Source organism: Silurus aristotelis, assembly GCF_946808225.1.
Source record: "Silurus aristotelis genome assembly, chromosome: 11".
Lineage (NCBI taxonomy): Eukaryota > Metazoa > Chordata > Actinopteri > Siluriformes > Siluridae > Silurus > Silurus aristotelis.
The window spans coordinates 23,767,438-23,786,544 of record NC_139584.1 but is presented as its reverse complement, the minus strand read 5'-3'; the positions used below and the strand labels follow the sequence as shown (position 1 = coordinate 23,786,544).

Sequence of the window (19,107 nt, the reverse complement as noted above, 5' to 3'; positions counted from 1 at the left end):
CATCAGAATGTAAAATGTTCCCATTAAATTTTTTTAATCCCATTTCTCAGACACATACACACACAATCTTTATTATATTAGAAACGTTAATGATGATGCTTCTCGTTTCGCATTACTGATCAGAATACATACAATCAATGGAGGACATGTAATGCGCACGCATTTGTCTCGCCATGAGAACCATTTGTGCGGTTTGTCCTCGCACACTTTGTCTGTTATCTTAAAATCAGCACCTCAGAAACACGCTGCTCATGTATTGACAATGCGCAGACCATTTTCCATATATTGCTGTGCACTGCGCAATGGAAATGAAAAGACTCCGCTTACTGTCCATAAGCCTCCAGTTGAGCAAGGGGTCATATACGAAGGCCTCCAGCACGGCCATGACACTGTCTCTGTGCTCTCGCAGCACCTCCATCACTGTGTGGCACGTAATCCGGTAGTTTCCATCCAACCCTGTAACCTGAAAACACAAAGATGTGATAAGAGTCGAAGAAATGGATAAAGAAATTGTGACAACTAAAAATATGCCTTGAAAGGAACTATTTGAATAGTAATACCACCCTAATTCTGTTATACATAACAATACGTACTACAGTGTACTATCACAGTGATACTGGATCAGGATTGTACAGTAGTACACACCAGTTACCCCTACGTCTGCATGTATTTTACCTCCATGGCATTTGTCAGCATCCTGGTCAGCCTGAAGGGGATTTTCTCAGGGAATTTCTCTCTGGTCATGGCAACCTTTAAAACAGGGCAACAATCAATATTATTTGGAGGTGAAACCACAACTTATGTTTGCATATTGTCATGATTGAAAACCTGAGAAAACATTACTTCAAAACAATCCCCAAAGTCAATGTGAAGGATCTTTCCACTCAGTCTGTCCAGCATCAGGTTAGAAGGATGTCTGCGAACGTAAGAGATGAACGTGAATAAATCTGGAATAAAACATCCCCGGGGTGTTCTGTTCTAGAAAAATAATCAACAACGGGGTGGTGTGAAGTTTGCTGAGGTGAAATGTTGCCGCAAGTCGATTATTCTCCAGGGATTCCACCAGTGAGCATTTATTCCCTGTACCATTAAGTAAAAATAGCTGTTATATACAAAATACATGTCCTTACAAATCACAAGTAATCACATATGTAATAGTAGTCAAATGATTAACAACTTCTGACCAATAATTCAACAGCTTCATAGTTGCATATACGTTTATTAGGATGCAAAATGTTGATATGCATTTATTATTATATATTTACTTTGTTATACATTAACATTAAAAGTTAGTGTCTGTACCTGTCTCCGAGTCCTAGGATATATCCAACCATGGACATTACAGCGAGGGAGCGAGTGTAATTGGTTCTCCTGTCAAACCACACCTGCAGAAAGAGAACACATTAGGAGTTCATGTGGTATATGAAGGAAAAGAAAGATTTTAGTATGCATAGGTATAATTACAATATGCTCTAACTTTTATAAGGAAGCATGTACTGATACACGTTTCTGAGTATTCTGAAGGGAAAAAGGTTACAAGGGAATACGAGAAAAAGGAAGAGAACAGACCTCTGAGCTGGGACTCTTCAACCACAGCAGCTTGGCAAGGTCGTCCCCTGCAGTGTTATTCACAGCATGCTCAAACACTTCTACTTTCTCCATAAGAGTCAAGTGGTCGTAGTCTGGAGCCATCTGAGGAAAAATATAGCACACAGCTTTCCAAGTGTGACAATGAAAAGGTATTCTTTACTGGGCCACCGTGGATTGAATATTGTGTCAGAGCTGAACAAGATTGTGGTTTGGTGTACCCTGAGCATAATGCGGTGCTCGATGTTCAGCAAGATCTTCTTCTTTTCACGATAATCTCGAATCAGAGCGTGCAGCGTGTCGCAGTGAGGAACCCAACCAATCAGGCCAGAGTTAGTGGACAGGGGAATCACGGCATACCGCTGGATACTGCGCATACACACAAAACGGAATAGGGGAGCTAAAACACTACTTCACCAAACGTAATCACAACCGACCTAATCCATAACGGATATTCGATGCAGGTTTATATTAAATGGTTATCTACACTATATGGACAAAAAGGTTTTTTCACATTTTCTGGAGGTGTTCCACTTGATTTAAAAGTACTGTTGTAGACGTTTGTGCTCTTTCCACATGCCCCAAGTGTTTAATTTTTAGATATCACAGAGAATTTTTTTCTTATTCATTGTTTCAGATTATCCATGTCTTCACTTTGTTTAGATGTCTGTCTATATCTAGTCTGTCTATAATTTTTTTCTCTATATCTCAGAAATGCCCCAAAAAGCTGGGGTCAGAGCACAGGGTCAGTTATGATGCAGCCCTGGAGCACAGAGAAATAAGAGCCTTGTTCATGGGCTATAAGAATGGCAGCTTTAAGTGATGTAAGTGCTCAATAATATTTCAGGGCTTATCAAACTGCAGCTGTATACAAGTACATATTTAACAACCATAAGGAAACAAAACACTTCATTCAAATGTTTTTTTTTTTGCATAAGCAGCACTTAAAATCGACTTTGGCGTGCCTAAGATTCTTGCGGAGAGACGCTGGGTCATTAGCCAGCAGGGTGTTGACGAGCCCGAAGAGTTGCATCACCCTCTCGTCTTGCCGTAGATCTTCGTGACCCTTGAGCAGGAACATGAACTCGTGTCCGTTGCTGCCTGTAGGGAGCGGTAGAGAAACAGTTCAGACTAGTAAAACAGATATGATCTCAGATACACTGTACTTGGCGTAATAAGAACGGGAAGCGCACTACTCGGGCCCACAAAACCCAGATGTCCTTTCCATAAGTTTTGGATCACTTTACACATTAAATCTAACTCCACAGAGTTCAGTGAGGACAAATAAAATGATACGTGCTGAAAGACTGCTAAACTGCAGAGTACAGTAAGATCCCGATTCCACTAAATAAAACCTACATGCCGCATGCTGAACAAACTCAATAAAACGATACAGCAAGCGGTCTGTATTTCTTCAACAGCTGCCTCAAGTAGTAAAGCTTTTCCGTCGGTTTCGAGCAGATTGTTTTGTCTGACTGGAACTGTTCAGGTTACTGCTCCCCGTGTGAAAACAATGGACAATGGAGGTGTTTAGAGCAGCCATTAAAAGCTAAAGCAGCAGAGCACGCGTAATGGAAAACAGTGACGGAGGAAGACAGCGCGAAATAGGCAGACAGACGACGCGGTCAGCACTCGATGAGAATCGCAGACAGATAAATGCCGTGTCTGGCGAGAATAAAAACTCTGTTCACAAAATGAACCTGGGCTGCTGGACCAGTAAGGAGCATAAGAGAATGTGTGTGTGTGTGTAGGCCTGAACTTCAGGTTGCTGCTGTGCACATCATGGTGCATTTACGCAGATGCAAAGTGGGAAGCAGTTTAAATGTCTGTTGGTCTGAGTAAACCAAGCTGAAGAAAAATTCTGATCTCAGCTTAGGTATCTCAAAATCGTTCACTGTTACACCAGTAACTGTATTTGCAATGGACCTATTTTCTTAGCAACCGATTTACAATGGCAGGTCCTGTATTGTCCCAAAAACCTTTGATTTTCTTGACAAGTCAACAAGTAATTATAAAAAATGTAGCATGTAAAATTATCTTGCCTCTTCTATGATTCAGTACAAATGCATCCAACAGAACTTTAATGAACAGCCAAATACGGACAACAAATTACATTTTCAGATTTAATGCTTCTTTGTTGTCATGTTCAAAATGAAGAGTTAAATAGACTATATGCACAAAAGTTTGAGGACACCTGACCATAACCTTCATATGTGCTTTTTTGAAGATCCCATGCTACATTCAGTCCCCATTTTAGGACGACTTTCCACTAGATTTGGAGTGGATTGTGGATATTTGTTCTCATTCAGCCACAAGGGCTTGAGATTGAGAAGCCTGGGGTTCAGTCGACGATCCGATTAATCTCGGGTGTTCGACAGGGTTCAATGAGGTCAGAGCTTTAAAGCAGGTTGGGAAAAAAAAAAGATTTAACCCATGCGAAACATTTCTTCACGGAGCTCGTTTGTGCACGGAGGCATTATCATGCTAAAACAGGTTTCGGTCCCCTAGTTCAAGTGAATGGAAAATCGAATGCCACCCAAATACATCCTAAACAATGCCTCCAACTTTGCTAACAATTTGGGGAAGAATAACACATGGCTGGAAAAGTCTGACATCCCAATACTTTTGACTATATCGTATACGTGCATTCTGCAAAATAATAAATGTCACTTTTTACAATGCGAGTGTGGATAACCAAGAAGACATGGCTCAGCTAAAATCACTTGACTTGAAAATATGACTGCACAGCATGGAAGCTCATTTCCATCAACAGTCTCAGCCTTAGTCAGGACTGGAATGCGCTCACTTGCACATGGTCATGACAAAATTCGCTTCGCCACATGGCAAGGCATTATTTCAACTGTATTTAACTTTAAACAACAAAATAACTGCGGGATTAATTGTGGAAGTGGAGAAAAATAGGGTGCATACTTCCACACATGATGCAAAGTGATGCCAAAAAAAATATGTAACAAAAAAAATAAATACATTTCCCAGTTTTTCATGTATTGAGTATAGAATTAACTTCATCTATTCTTTTTTTTCTGTGTAACATAGTATATTTGGACTTTTTTCCACCACGCGAATAGTCAAAATACAGACAGTGGTGGTTAGTGAATGTTTTACTTGACTTGCCTATGCAACCCCTACTGTGATCCTCATCCTTTCAGATACTATTATACCCCTCCATCTTTATCCTTTCAGATACTATTATACCCCTCCATCTTTATCCTTTCAGATACTATTATACCCCCCCATCTTTATCCTTTCAGATACTATTATACCACTCCATCTTTATCCTTTCAGATACTATTATACCCCTCCATCTTTATCCTTTCAGATACTATTATACCCCCCCATCTTTATCCTTTCAGATACTATTATACCACTCCATCTTTATCCTTTCAGATACTATTATACCCCTCCATCTTTATCCTTTCGCATTTTGTTTGTCTTTTGCAGCATTTGTAGTTAAACTCGTTTCTACATCTTGGCCTTACCCATGATTGTCAGCTTGCGTGGTCTCTGCTTGGAGGTGATGACCTGTAGCGAAGGTGCAATAGACTGGATGCGTATGATTGGCTGGTTGGGGTCATAAGTGCCAGGCACAGCGAGCTCCAAGTCGCGACACATGAGCAGTTTGGGTGAGACGTACTGCAGCTCCAGAGACGTGAGCTGAAAACAAATACGTATAAAAGCAGACATTTTAACGCTTATCTCTCTCTCTGTACGTCTCGCGTTCCTTTTCCGACCTGTCAATCTTCAGGCCTGTGCTACGAAGCTGTTTTTCTTGGATAGATGCAATGATATATTATAACTACACAGCAGGTAAGGCAGTGAAATTCACACCACCTGAAATAACATCATAGAACAACAACATGATCCTTTTTCGAACGAATCCCTGTTTCTTGTCACTCATGACGGAAAGGTGGGGGAAAAATAATCCAGGAACATAATATCACTGAGAAAATAAAACGAAGCCTTACGAAGGATACACTCTTTTACTGACTGAGGCGAATCAAAATTCCAATGAAAGAGAAGGATTATTAATGTTAATAAATAAAAAAAAAAGTAGAGAAAAGTATACTGATTGAGATGGGTGTGTCTGCAAATTGTGCGTTTGTAATATTAGATAAAAACCCTAACATTATTTTTTTTTATGGTGACACGTGCAGCAGTTTCACATTACTTGCCTTTGTAGTCTGTACTTTTGACTGTAATAGAGACCAGTGACGGCTGGTTTGGATCAAATCGATCAATAAAAATCTATCACCAGCTCAACAATGAGATTATTACGGCTGAGCACTGTATTATATCATCAGGTCTCGTCCATTACAAAATAAGCATGTTATGGGGAAAACTATTTCACACACACACTTAAAGAAAGACAGGCATTCGTGATCTAAAATATTTGATGTCCATAACTGCTTACTCATTGCCTATTCAATCCGAACAACGCCGAACTTACAGGTCTGGTGTCGGTCATTTCATGTTATTTTATATTTGACTGGACAGCTTGTGCTCAGTTTGACTCCTTGACCTAAAACAAAGAACAATGGCGTAAAAAAGAACCGGCCTTTATTTTGTTTATTACAACCACGACTGTATTTCTCGTGCACCTTCTCAGTCACTGCTGATGCCGTGTCTTGTCTTGGATATCAGCTAAAAGAAATGCTAGCGCAAGCAAAAATGGAAAACCTAATAATAAAAGCCTGGGATAGATAGAAATCTTGCTTCCTTATACCATGTTTCCCCCCCTGAGAGAGTATCTGAAAATCTAAACTTCTCACGTATACTGGTCAAGCCCTAGAAGATTGCTCATTATTTTTGCTCACCTGTGGAAGCTGCTTGGCGATTCTGCGAAAGACATGATAATAAAGGTCCCAGGCCTGGGTCAGATCCTTCACGTTACCCGAGCGCATGTACTTCCTGCACCAGTCCTGCGCTTCCATCAGATCACGACCGTATGCCTGTTAAAGCACGAGCTTGCTTACAACAGAGCAGTTTAGAGCGCTCTCAAACTCTTAGTTTAAACAGAAATACATTATTAAGTCTTATTAAAATAGAGTTATTTCTTCCTGAGCCTCTTGGAGTGAGAAGACTACAAACCTGGTTAAAGGAGGTCTCTTTTAGGGTCTGAGGTCCTCTCTCCATCATTGCGTGAAGGGGTTCCAGAACAGCAAACATGCCCTTGACGTTCCTTTCACCAAAATACAAGCGAGACGCCTCCTCCAAGCCCTCATGCCACATTTCATGCCACAAGATGGCTACCCTGATCAGCTCCTCACTCACCTGTAAAGAGTGTAAAGTTTTTATCATGGTTTAATACATCACTACATGGACAAAATGCTTTTTTTTTTTTATAAAAAATCTTTTAGAAGTTCCACTACATGTTGGCGTGTTCTTGTGGATATTTGTGCTCGTTCAGTAACTACAGGTCTTAGTAAAGTAAGGTACTGGTGTAGAGTAAGAAGGTCTGGGGTGCAGTCAGCATTCCAATTCATCCCAGAGGTGTTCAACAGGGTTGCAGTCAGTGCTCTAGAACAGGCCACTCAAGATCTTTCACTTCAACCCATGTAAACCATATCTTCATGGAGCTCACTTTGTGTACAGGGACAGTGTCATGCTGGAAAATTGGAAAATGTATTGCTACTGCCTTTAAAGTCATCATACAATTGTGTGCCTCCAACTTGGTGATAACAGCTTTATAAAAAAGAACCACATATGGCACTTCCTGGTTTCTTGGCCACAAGCTGCAGTTTTTGTGAAATACTTTTCTCTCAATTCAGCTCTGCTAAGCCACCTGGATTCTTTACTTTTTTCCGCTTAGTGGATGTGTGCGCGTTTGCAAGAACATACCATGATGGCTTGCTGGACCAGAGTGTTACAGTGCTCACACATGTTCTTTAGGATTTTATTGGCAGCATTGTGGCGAGCTGTAGTGGTAGACTTGGAGGCCACAGTCAACGGGTAGATCAAAGCCTGCAAAAAACATAGACGGAGAATCCAAATTTATATTAAAATTCGTGTTTTTTTTAAAGTCTTGTATTAAAGAAGTAAATAAATATATTGAAAATAATCACTAAAGAATGAATCTACATTAAGAAACGCAAGAAAGTATCACAAGAATCCAATGTTACTATCCAAATAGAGTCATTAAACACTTTCAGTTACCTGTGGGTGATAGCGGCCAATGTCGGTGAGTAACTGATGAATGAGGCGTCCCACCAGCGGGCGAGGGGTATCGATACGGGCTATCAGCTGAGGAATAACCTGACCCGAAAAGAGAGGGAATGAATTAGAGTTAGAATGAAGGGATGATGTCTACGTGCACAAGAAGTGACTACATCAAACGTTTAATCTTACCTGTAACCACGTATCTATCTGTATAGTTTTAATTCCTTCCACGAGAGCTTCGTTCACTTCGGGCCAATGACCATAATCAAACCACAAGGTCAAAACTCTGAAACAGTGAGAGTTTGAAATTGAATGGGAATGGAATAGGATAGAAAATGACAAATGAGCAAAAGTAAAAAAAAAACAACAACAACAATTACAATTATTCCCACAGACTTTTAATAAAGACTGGCACCAGCACAAGAGGGCACCCTCTCCACATAATAATGATCAGTCATGTTTGTTTTATGTGTTAGCTCACCTCAGAGTGTCCTGCAAGTTGTTTCCACGTGACAGGGATATAGATCGGAAAAATCCCCGCACAGCAGGAACTGTGTACAGCAGCAGGGTCTTGGACAAATCCTATTCAACAGAGACATAAATATCCAATCAACACCTACAAGCACATATAAGTTCCTGGAATTCATCACTGCTAACTAAACCTACAGTGTTTCCTTAATGCTCAAGGCAATAGCATCAGACATGAAATTCAATAAATTACGACGAATATTTGCAATAGTTAATTTTAGTGCACATTATGATTAATGTAGTGGTTTTCTGAGAAAAGGTGATGAATGAACCTTCAAGCTGACAGTACAATGATTATTCACATCAAGTGTAATAAGCAAATGACCCCCCTGGCAACTGCACAGAAAACATTCTTTTGAAAGAAATTTCTTTTAAAGAAATTGTGACCCACATTTCTAAACAAAAAATCATTTTTTTTTTTTTTTAATAAAATAAAAAAAATGAAAGCTGAAAGCTCACTGGGACCAGTATTACTTTGTTAATAATCTGTACTCAGGTTCCACTTTATTTGGAACAGCTGTAACCCTGTTCATTCGTGCAATTATCCAATAAGCCAACCGTCTGGCAGCGGCGCAAAAAATCATGAAGATCATGCAAAAGCTTCAGATATTGTTTTTATCAAACATCAGAGCGTCACAAAAAATGTGATCTTGTTGGACGGGGAATAGTTGTTGATGCTGGAAAGGCTGGTTTGACTATTTCAAAAAGTGCTTTTCTCCTGAGATTTTCCTGCAAGAAAGACGATCCTACATCAAGAAGCATCTTGTTGATAAGAAGAAGAATATTCAGAGAAGAATAGCCAGAATATATAAAGATAGCAGTAAAATGCCACTTGTTACAAACTGTGCTGAGCAGAAAAGCAGAACAAAATACAATATCACCGAGTTATCTTAAACTATAGCCCCGAATTCCTGTCAAACTCGATGTGGTCTTCTGCTGTTGTATTCAAGTCAAGTCAAGTCGGATTTTATTGTCATTCCAACCAAATACAGTGCAGAACCACAGAACGGAATGGAACCACACAAAACTCAAAACTAACATGTGAAACATGAAAAAAAAATAATAAATTGGACAATTCCTCCTACCTTCCAGATGTTGTGATTTTTTTTTTGCTTACCACTGTTAGAAATAGTGATTATTTGAAATATCATAACCAGCCTGTCAACTTCAATGAGTCTTTTTTTAAATCAACAAGATATTTTCACCTGTCTCAATCCCACCTCCGCCACCACTCCACCTGAGAAAACCTTAGACACTGCTAAGTGTGAAAATCACAGGCGATCAGCAGTTTCTAAATACTCAAACTAGACCATAAAAGACCCAGTACCCCGGCATCGAGTTCGCATTTGTCCCCCGCTGTTGTAATATTTGACCTGAACATCTCCCAGTCGAATCTTCGCAGAGGGGTGATAAAACGAGGACTGTGCCATTTGGGTTATACGGGGGTGTCTGATTTCACATAGAAATAGTGTTTTCCTCCCAATAAGTTAATATACAGCCTATTATGTAATGCAACATAAAGTGCGTGCATAATTCCACCCCCCCATGACAAATTTAAATTTCCATGATCCGTGATAGACACAGGAGCATCTTGTCGGCAACAAGATTTCAATATTTAACAATGTCTGGGAGATTCTGTAAATGTATATTATGCTCTAATTTCATTCTGTACATTAATGTGTGATTTAATTCAACTGTCAGTCGACTAGGCAAGACTTCTGATTCGACTATGTAAATCCATAGTCAGGGACACCACTAATCTCCATGATAAAGTGCCATACAGTAGTCATGAGTGATTGTACTCACCTCGTTGACCTTTTTCTGGCCAGGTGAAGGCACCGGGCTGTGATCAGCGCTGTCAGCTTCACTATCGCTATTGCTGGCTTCACTGTTGGCGCTGGCGGCGCTGGCACCGCTGGCATGCCGGAGCTTCTTCTTCTCATCACGGACTTGGTTCTGGTGCTTATAGTGTAGAACAGCCTCGAAGTTCATTACAGCCCAGGCGTGCCAAGCCTGTGTGGGTTACAATCAATTTGTCTGTTACTAAGTCTTACTACTTTAGACAACATTTTTAGAGAAAAATGTAATTTGTTCCAGGAAAATGATGGTGGGTCCTTAATTATATTTTAGATCATATTACGTAAAGTTTAGGCCAAAAGAATTATGTTTTGGGGTGCTGACAGTGATATCCATAACAGTAGAAACTGAGTCACTAGTAGCAGTCATAAAAGAGCGTTCGCTCTGATTCGGTCTCGCGCTTAAACGGAACAATCTGTTTCTCCAGATTTTCAGTGACTAAGGTTCATTTCATGAGGGATATGAAAACTACAAATTGAGGAAATACTTTGCTAAACACTTTCTGGTCACGTTGTGGAAAAACTCTAGCCCGTGCTGTCCTGTGAAGTACGAAAAGCTCACCTTGTACCAGTTGTGATCATGCTCTGTGGAGTGACTGTAGTATTGAAGCACTTTCGGTATGGTGCTTTCATTGATGCCCTGAAGACTCAGCTGCCATTCACCTAGCTTTAAGAAACACCTGCACAGAGGGATGAGAAGAACATTGAGTCATAAAGTGGAAAAGGCTGGGAAATGAGAAGAGAAGCCTCTTGTGAGCGTTCCAACATTTGCATCACACGTGAAGAAACACAAAATGAGGAAATGTATTTATCCAGCTGTGAACTCAAGTCCTTCAGGATGCTCATATTGTATTTGATTCTTTCTGGGTTCTGTTGAGTCTCTTACTTGTAAGAATAGTCCTACTATACTCACAAATCCCTACCGGCAAACAGAAAAACGCCATCCCACCTCCATGTACTGTAGGGCTCCAAAGGTCTAAACGCAGATTCTCAAGAACTCGAGGACTTATTTCATTGCCCTGTTTTGCAAAAGCTCACATTTTGATTTGACACAAAACTTTCCCAACAAGATAATTAACCAAAAATGGGCTACGTGGGAAATAATAAAAATGATGCCCTGGCAGACAGAAGAAAACACTTTTAAATAGGTTTTCAATACGTTTGATTTGTCATCCTTGGATATCATTATTGAAGTGACGGAGTGGAATTTACTGAACGCTCCGGAGATGCTTTTTTTCCTCCGCACATGTGCAATGATTACTGTCTTCAGGCCAAAATCGATTCCATTTGTCCTTCCATTGCCATAAATCCAATAAGGGCTGGGAGAAGCTCAAAGAACTGAAGTCAGACTGTTTATGAGAGTGTGCGCCAGAGGTATTACCTGCCTGCTCTCTCTGTGAAAAGGCAGCGCCAGCTAGAAGTCCACATCCACTAACACTGTGCTGTACTGTCTACTGGGCCAAACCGCGGGGTTATGCAATTTCGTTTAGTCATATACGGATCGTCATGCGAAGTTGCCGCATTTTAAGCCTGAGTAAGAGAAAGGCTGTGAGTAAGGGGGCCAATAACTCGCAGCCATAAAAATTCTCAGCAGGCTAAGGCAAAAGTGCAATGAGCGATTTCTCCTGCCAGCTTCTTTTCTGGATCAAATAACGTCCAGGTCCTTAGGTGCAAATAAGCAGGCTTTTTATCTTACATCAAGTAAAAAAAAAAAAAAAAAGTGGACAAAAGAACTGCCTTTTAAACCATGTTCCCACTGGACATTGCAGAACAACTCAGTTCTATGCGTAAAAGCTATGCTACAATTCAATTTTTTTTATCTGGTAACCAGAACAAAGGACAAGATTTAAAAAAAAAAAAATTATTAAAAAAATAAAATAAAATCAAGCAGATTAAAAACAGATAAAAACTTTTGCCAAATGGACTGGTTCGAGTTTTTTTTAGAAACTGATGGATGTTCATGCACTACAGTGTTTACATTGAATGGTGTGAAAAAAGCAAAGAAACAAAAAAAAAATCCATCCAGTAAATGTTTGGGTGGAAATGAAAATGGCCAGATTGTATTTGAGCTGACAGGAGGGCTAGAGTTACAAAAATAAACTGTTTGTTACAACCATCATGTGCAGAAATGCATGTCAAATTGGCACACGTTGGACAGCAGAAGCTCACATTCAGTTCCACTCCTGTCAGCCAAGAACGGGATTATGAGAAGACCATAACCTGTAACTGTAACTGGAGAGATGAGAATGTAAAATAAAATAATAATGAAATAAAAAAATAAACATGCAATGTTTTCTTTGGGGAGGTTTTTAAAAATCTGATAAAATCAGATTTTTTTTTATTTATTTATTTTTTTTTACTTTTTCTATAATACACTACTGTTAAACGTAAAAATATTCTACATGATTCCTTAACTAAGAAATATAACATTTAACAAAAGCCCCAATAAACTGTGACTGCAATAATTCTTAATCTATATTTAAACAAGCTATTCATTAGTGCATATGTTTATAATATGGTGAGAATTTACATTCGTTCCATTTAATATTTTTAAGTACCACATTCAGATTTTGCTAAAAACTATTTGCACATTGTAGTCAATCTTCTGGAAATATATGATACCTGACCATTTAATTTGTATGAGCTTTTTAAACATCCCATTTAACACATTCCAGTTCCTATTTGCTATTATAATAACCTAAACTCTTCTGGGAAGATGTTCCACTAGATTCTGATGTGTGTTTGTGAAGATTTGTGCTTATTCAGTCACAAGGACATTAGTAAAGTCAGGTACTGATTGAAGCCCTGGGGTGCAGTCGATGCGCCAATTCATCCCAAAGATGTTCAGTAGGGTTGAGATCAGAGCTCTTTAGCAGGATGCTCAAGATCTTCCATTCCAGCCAATGTGAACCATATAAACTTCATGGAGCTTGTTTTATGCACAGGGGCATTATTGTGCTGGAACAGGTTTGGGGCTTGGTGAAGGGTAAATCTAATTCCACCAAATCCAAACTCTATAAAAGTGTGTTCCTCCAATTTGGCAACAGTTTGGGGAAGAACCACATACAGCTGGAAAAGTCACAGCTGTATCTTTGTCCATATACTGTCTTCCAGATAAAACACATTTCTTGAACAGTATGAACTGATTTAGGGTTCCAAATAACTGAGCACAAGCTCCCAATATGCAGGAAATGTGGGGTGAAAAAAACATCAAAGCCTGTGTTGACCATCCATCAATGTAATGCATACGTTAAACAAATATTAACATAATGTTACTTTAATCAGTCTTTGAACTGGGCTCAAATCAACAATCAGGAACTGTAATCTTTCTGGCTTGATTATAATTCCTGAAAAATGACAGAATGGTCCAGGATTCACCCTGAGGCAGACACGGTCTGAAATGAATATCAGTTGTTAAATTTTTAAAGTATATATGTGTACACTGTAAAAGTGTTAAAGAACATGTTTACAGACTTTACAAGGTTTCTACAGAAACCCAAAACAAACTACTAAACAGACGAGTGAGGAAATTGCTATCCTCGTGCTCCTCTCTGGACCTCAGTCCCTCCAAACACCTGCCTGTTGCAAATGGCTATACAAAAAAAAAAAAAACCCAGCAGAAAATTCCAGAGAAGCCGCGCAGAGAGAACCAGGTGTGCACCGTTCCTGCGCAACCCATCATTGGTGAATTATTCTGGGGTAAAAGTATGCCAGAGCATGCGATCTGGGAAAGGTGTAGGACCTTATCAGACAGACGTTTAGCCCCAGTCAAATTCCACAAATGCTGCAAAGGCTCCAAGTTACGGTTACGACATTTTTACACATTTCCAAAGCCTCCCTGTGTGACCTGAATCGTACTGTATGAGGGAATGTGGTTGGTGCTAATGATGCAAAAAGGTGCTGTCAGCCCAAGAGCCAAATGCTTTATTTAGAAGCAGGAACGAAAAGAGCACAGTCACATGCTTGGTGAATCCTACAATCTGATTGGCCAGAAAGGTGTTGGCTGTATTGAAATCACAGGTTGATACGCTATTATTGTTTCTACAGTAACAATTAATTCACAGACGTTCATCTGACTATTTATGGCTGCTATAATGTATATAATAACAAGGACTAACATGCTGCTCAACAACATTGAAAATAACTATAAAACCGATAAAAGAATGATGTGATTATTAAATGCCGATCAGTGGCAAAACATTTTGGTATTAAGTGGAAAAAAGAAAAGAAAAAACTTTTGTGATGCTCGGTAATAGGAAAATAATCAACTTCAGGGTAACACTAACCTTCCTACGTCACCCTGTTAAAATGATTCTGTATCATGGCACACCCCGCCATGTTTTCTACCTTACTTAAAGCTGTCCACAATCCATCGATTAAGGAGCCAAGAATGAGGAGTTTTTCTGGGAAAGACATCATCCTAAGTTTGTTTTCTTTTAAGTAACTTTTGTGCAATTACTGCTCCTTTTTTGTACAGATAATGGTACAAGCACAGACTTTCAGTCAGTTGCTTGCTTTTGAAGTAAAACAAAAAATTATTGAAATGCACTTTTGTGTGTTAAACCACCAAGTTAAACCAATCAAACAATCATGATAATTGAAGCCAGGCCTCAAATGCAGCTCGCATTCACTTCCATCCACACCCAAGTTTCTGTGAAGCGAACTACAGATGACAGTGGACAGGAGATCAGTTACTTGAAGTGCACTCAGGCCCAGAAAAGACAAACAATCCTCAGGTTTTTCATAGTTAAATACTTTGAGGCTCATTCATAGTGCCTGGAGTCCTACTTATTTCTTGTGCGTGGATTTCCTACACATCATATAGTGCACTATTTGGGGCACAGCCATTGCGGTGTTGTTGATCAATTATTATTTGATGTAGCAGTGTATATAATGGATGTAAATTACTTCAATACTAAAGAATGGCAATTCAAGTGTTCTGGGATAGATGGATGGCTACCAAAGTGATCGCTGGTCCATATAAATGATTGTCGTTTAATAACACATTGAAATGGCTCCATGCTGAATATCATGTCTTCACAAGCATGCTACATTCAGTTCAGACTCATATCTTCAAGTTCTGCACCCAAGGAGAAATACGGAAGGAAAGAAAGTCCTGCCAGAACGTGTTAATGAGGGTTAAGTGTAAGTCTATAAAGTGCTAATACTTTAAAAACAGGGCATGTGGTGAGAGAGATGACAGCTACCTCGTAGTCCCACATGTATCTACACGTGCTAAAGACAAAACTCAACCCTGGAACTAAAGAAGATTAGGAAAAAGAAACCAGGAAAGGTTTAAAATGATGGGAGGACACAGAACATTTTGTTCTGAGTTTAAAAAAAATATATATTTTTGTACTAAGCCATATGTACTGTCTAGACTTCTCTATACTGCACTGCATTGTTTTTCTGTATTATTAATCAGCTCATGTCACAGTGCATAATAATATCAGAAAGGTTCTACCATCAGCAAAAGTTGATCTCTAATGACCATTGGTGCTTAAGATTTCCTACAAAGCTGTAGATTTATTTATTTTTGTAGTTCTGTGACTTTTTTATACATCAGAAACTTGTATCGGGATCTGTATGACGTATCGAGGGAGGTCCTGAACAAGGCATCGGTTGTGGAGGATCTGAATTCTCAAAAGTTGCTTTTGTGAGGTTGGAGAAAACCAGAAGAAACACATTCATGGCATGGACATGTAAAACTGCAAAATAGCAACTCGTGCTTAGTTGAATCTGTGATGAGGGATCATCACCTGTGCTTCCTCTTTATCTTCAATCTCAGATGGACAAACAAATAAGGACACCTGACTTTTTTAGCTGTATGTGGCTCTTCTTCAAACTTGGAGGCACACAATTGAATAGAATTGAATGTGGCAGAATTAGATTTACTCTTCACTTGAATTGGGAGACCCAAACCTGTTCCAATGACGCTGTGTACATGAGCTGGAGTAGAAGATCTTAAGTGGCCTGCTAGATCCCTGATCTCAACCTTACTGCACACTTTTGGGATGAATTGGCACGTCGGCTGCACCCCAGACCTCCTCACACTACATCAGTACCTGACTTTACTAAAGTCCTTTTGACTGAAGGTGCACAATTTTCCACAAACACAGTCCAAAAGCATCTTCAAAATGGGATGTTTATATAAATCACTTGCAAATCTGTCAACAAACATGGATACTTTGGCCATATAGTGTAGATATATTCAAAAAAAGAACACTGAAATTAGTGTGTAAACAACATTTGTGTGTTGTGTGTGTGTGTGTGTGTGTGTGTGGTGAGCTTTTAGACCTGGCCATGAGTTTGTGAAGCTCCTGCTTTTGTTGTTGGTCCTCGGCTGCAATGGCATGCTGAGCCTTCTGTTGCATACCCTGAACGAAGTGCTGCATATGCTGGAATGCATCAATCTGCGCAAGAGTAGGTCATGGAACAGAGAGAGTAAAAAAAAAAATAATAATTTTTACTTTATGAGAAACTCTGGACAAAATAAAATGTTGAAAATGTAAAAAAGAGCAGAAGACGAGAGATTATATCGCGCACAAGCTCAGTACTGCCCTCTTTAAAACACTATTGAAATCAAAACTGTTAACTTTAGTAGAAAAACAAAACTTATCCTTTTAATAGGCTTTCTATTTTTGGATTAAACCATGATGTGCATAATGAGGGGAAGAAAAAAAAAAATACATTTAAAAATCTTTTATCTCTCCCTCTTTGTTTACTACAGACAACATTCATCATATTCCCATCCCCCATTCTGTCCTTTTCACATTTTTGGATAGTCGTAGGACTGCAACTGCGAGAAACGCATTGCACTCGAGTCTCTGCTTTTTTAATCACTGAACAGTGAAACGTTTTGGTGTGATGCAACAGATCTTTTTGACTTTTGGATTAAATACTACACAGTAACCGACGAGAAATTATTTTTAATCACGCTATCACTGACAGGTTGCTTTCTGAGTCTGGTTCCTATCAAGATTCCAATGAAGTGTCAACTTAGGTAGTTTTTGCTTCCCACAAGTCACCTCTGGCTCACACCATAGGGTACACATTTCATACAGTTCAATTTCAAATAGATCCGATTTCTAGAAAGCTGCTTTGTGACAATGTCGACTGCTAAAAGTGATAAAAGTGAAATAAAAATGATCGATCTGCCATTTCAAATCAGCTTTATTTTATTTACTTTGCCTCTGGCTGCCACAATCTATCCACTTGCTCCAGTGAGTTTGGAACCTTTCTTTAAGATATCAGCCGTGTCCAAATCCAAAATTCCCTATTCCTCACGATCCCTAATCCTTAGGAAAACCCTGCGCTAACCACCATGTAGTATGAAGAATATTGAAACGTGTTATTTTGTAAAGTGAGGTAAATGTCCTTCAAAAGGAATACAATGTGCTCTAGAGGTGACGTGAACTGGATGTGTTTTTGGATTCATTTGCCGTGTGTTTGGTGTTCGGAAAAGTGAAAAAGCAGGAACTCCTATAACCACAGGCATGTGGACACGCGCGTATACACACGCGCACACAAACATTCTAACACCTACTTTTCCATGACCTTCAATGTGGAAATAATGGACTTTTTCTCCTCTCTCATCATCAGTGAAGATGAAGAGTGAGGAGTGAAATGAAGTGAGAGAACAACTCTCACAGCTGGCCTTCAGAGGAGGGATTCTTCAAATTCAATTCAGCACCGGCTCCTCTGACGCTCAACAGCTAACATTTGAAGCTCCCTCACTGCTGCTTTATACACCACTAATGTATTACACAAGAATGGGACCTGTTTAAAAAGACAGATGGCCTCGGACAAAGCCGTGTGTATACGTTTGAGATTTGGAATAACCCAGACAGACTTGTCTGGAGCACTGAAACGTGATTTCAAAGTAGAGACAAGTCAAGAAAACATCCATGTTACAAAAATGTTATGTTTTGTCTTCGGCCTTCATTGTCTGGTTGTAAACAACACCGAGGAAACTCCGGGTGTACGTACCTTGCGTGCACTCTTCCACATGTACTTCATGTAAGCGTACGTCACGTGTGGGTGGGCTGTGGGCAGAGGCTGGTCCAGCTGTTTGGACGGGTCGACTCCGAGGAGCAGGACCAACGTTTTATGAGCCAGAGCCTGGACACAGAAAGACGAATTAACCGGCAATATCTGAACACACAGCTTTCTTTTCTTTTCTTGGCATATACACCATATGTGCAAAAGTATTGGGACAATTGCGTTTTCCAAGCCATACGTGCTTCTTCCCTAAACTGTTACCGCAAAGCTGCATAGCTACAGGTGCACAATTGTATAGGATTTGTTTGGATGCAGCAGCATTCAATTATTTCCTAACTTTAGGCCCAAACCGGTTCTTAAAGTCATACCTCAAACACACAAAACACTACAAAATCTAGTGAAACATCTTTCTTTAAGAATGCAGCTTATTATAACAGCATATGGGGACTAAGTGTGATATGGAATGTTTAAAAAGCGCATATGAACCTTAGGTTAAGGTGTCCACAAATTCTTGTTCCTAAAGTATCGTATAGTCCATGGTTTAGCCACTAGCATGACTGAATTGTGGAAAAAGTGAATCTTTAATGATAAACTAATACTACTATTAAAGCGTGAGGTACATCTGTGTTGCTTCCTATTGGTGCTTCAAATGACCTCTTTTGTCCTGCGCCAACTGTCTCGAAATGTTCTGTTTGCTTTGTCACATTTTCTTTAAATGAGCCCCGTCTGCAGCTTGCTAATCAGACCGCTGTAGACAAAACCAAATCTGGGAAAACTGTCCCTTTTCTGACCTAATGTTTCTAACCCTGTAATGAATCTCTGGTCCACTGAGCTGCCTTTAGCAAAGTAATTTAACTAAACGCTTGCATGTGCTTTTGCAACTGAGGATCTGCTACAGAAGCTGCACTGGTCAATGTTTAAACTAATAGAGCAGCTTTTGTTCTTCTCTTCTAGATCT

At 39.6% G+C, this 19,107-nt stretch overlaps 1 protein-coding gene across 4 annotated transcripts in view; it reads right to left on the bottom strand.

The window, feature by feature from the left end:
• The window catches only part of mtor (mechanistic target of rapamycin kinase), an 84,379-nt gene that overhangs the window by 1,651 nt on the left and 63,621 nt on the right, over positions 1-19,107 (bottom strand). For 3 of the 4 annotated variants that reach the window (XM_083554642.1, XM_083554641.1, XM_083554643.1), the window contains 18 exons: positions 18,138-18,269; positions 16,446-16,561; positions 10,711-10,828; positions 10,099-10,305; positions 8,246-8,346; positions 7,954-8,050; positions 7,762-7,860; positions 7,447-7,569; positions 6,697-6,879; positions 6,423-6,557; positions 5,088-5,262; positions 2,553-2,688; positions 1,809-1,956; positions 1,570-1,692; positions 1,303-1,385; positions 844-916; positions 676-750; positions 328-463 (listed from right to left, as the gene is read on the bottom strand). In XM_083554642.1, coding sequence (XP_083410768.1) covers positions 328-463; positions 676-750; positions 844-916; positions 1,303-1,385; positions 1,570-1,692; positions 1,809-1,956; positions 2,553-2,688; positions 5,088-5,262; positions 6,423-6,557; positions 6,697-6,879; positions 7,447-7,569; positions 7,762-7,860; positions 7,954-8,050; positions 8,246-8,346; positions 10,099-10,305; positions 10,711-10,828; positions 16,446-16,561; positions 18,138-18,269 — 2,260 coding nt within the window. Of the gene's footprint in view, positions 1-327; positions 464-675; positions 751-843; positions 917-1,302; positions 1,386-1,569; positions 1,693-1,808; positions 1,957-2,485; positions 2,689-5,087; positions 5,263-6,422; positions 6,558-6,696; positions 6,880-7,446; positions 7,570-7,761; positions 7,861-7,953; positions 8,051-8,245; positions 8,347-10,098; positions 10,306-10,710; positions 10,829-16,445; positions 16,562-18,137; positions 18,270-19,107 lie in introns of those variants that run through there. The other variant, XM_083554644.1, reaches the window with a different exon arrangement.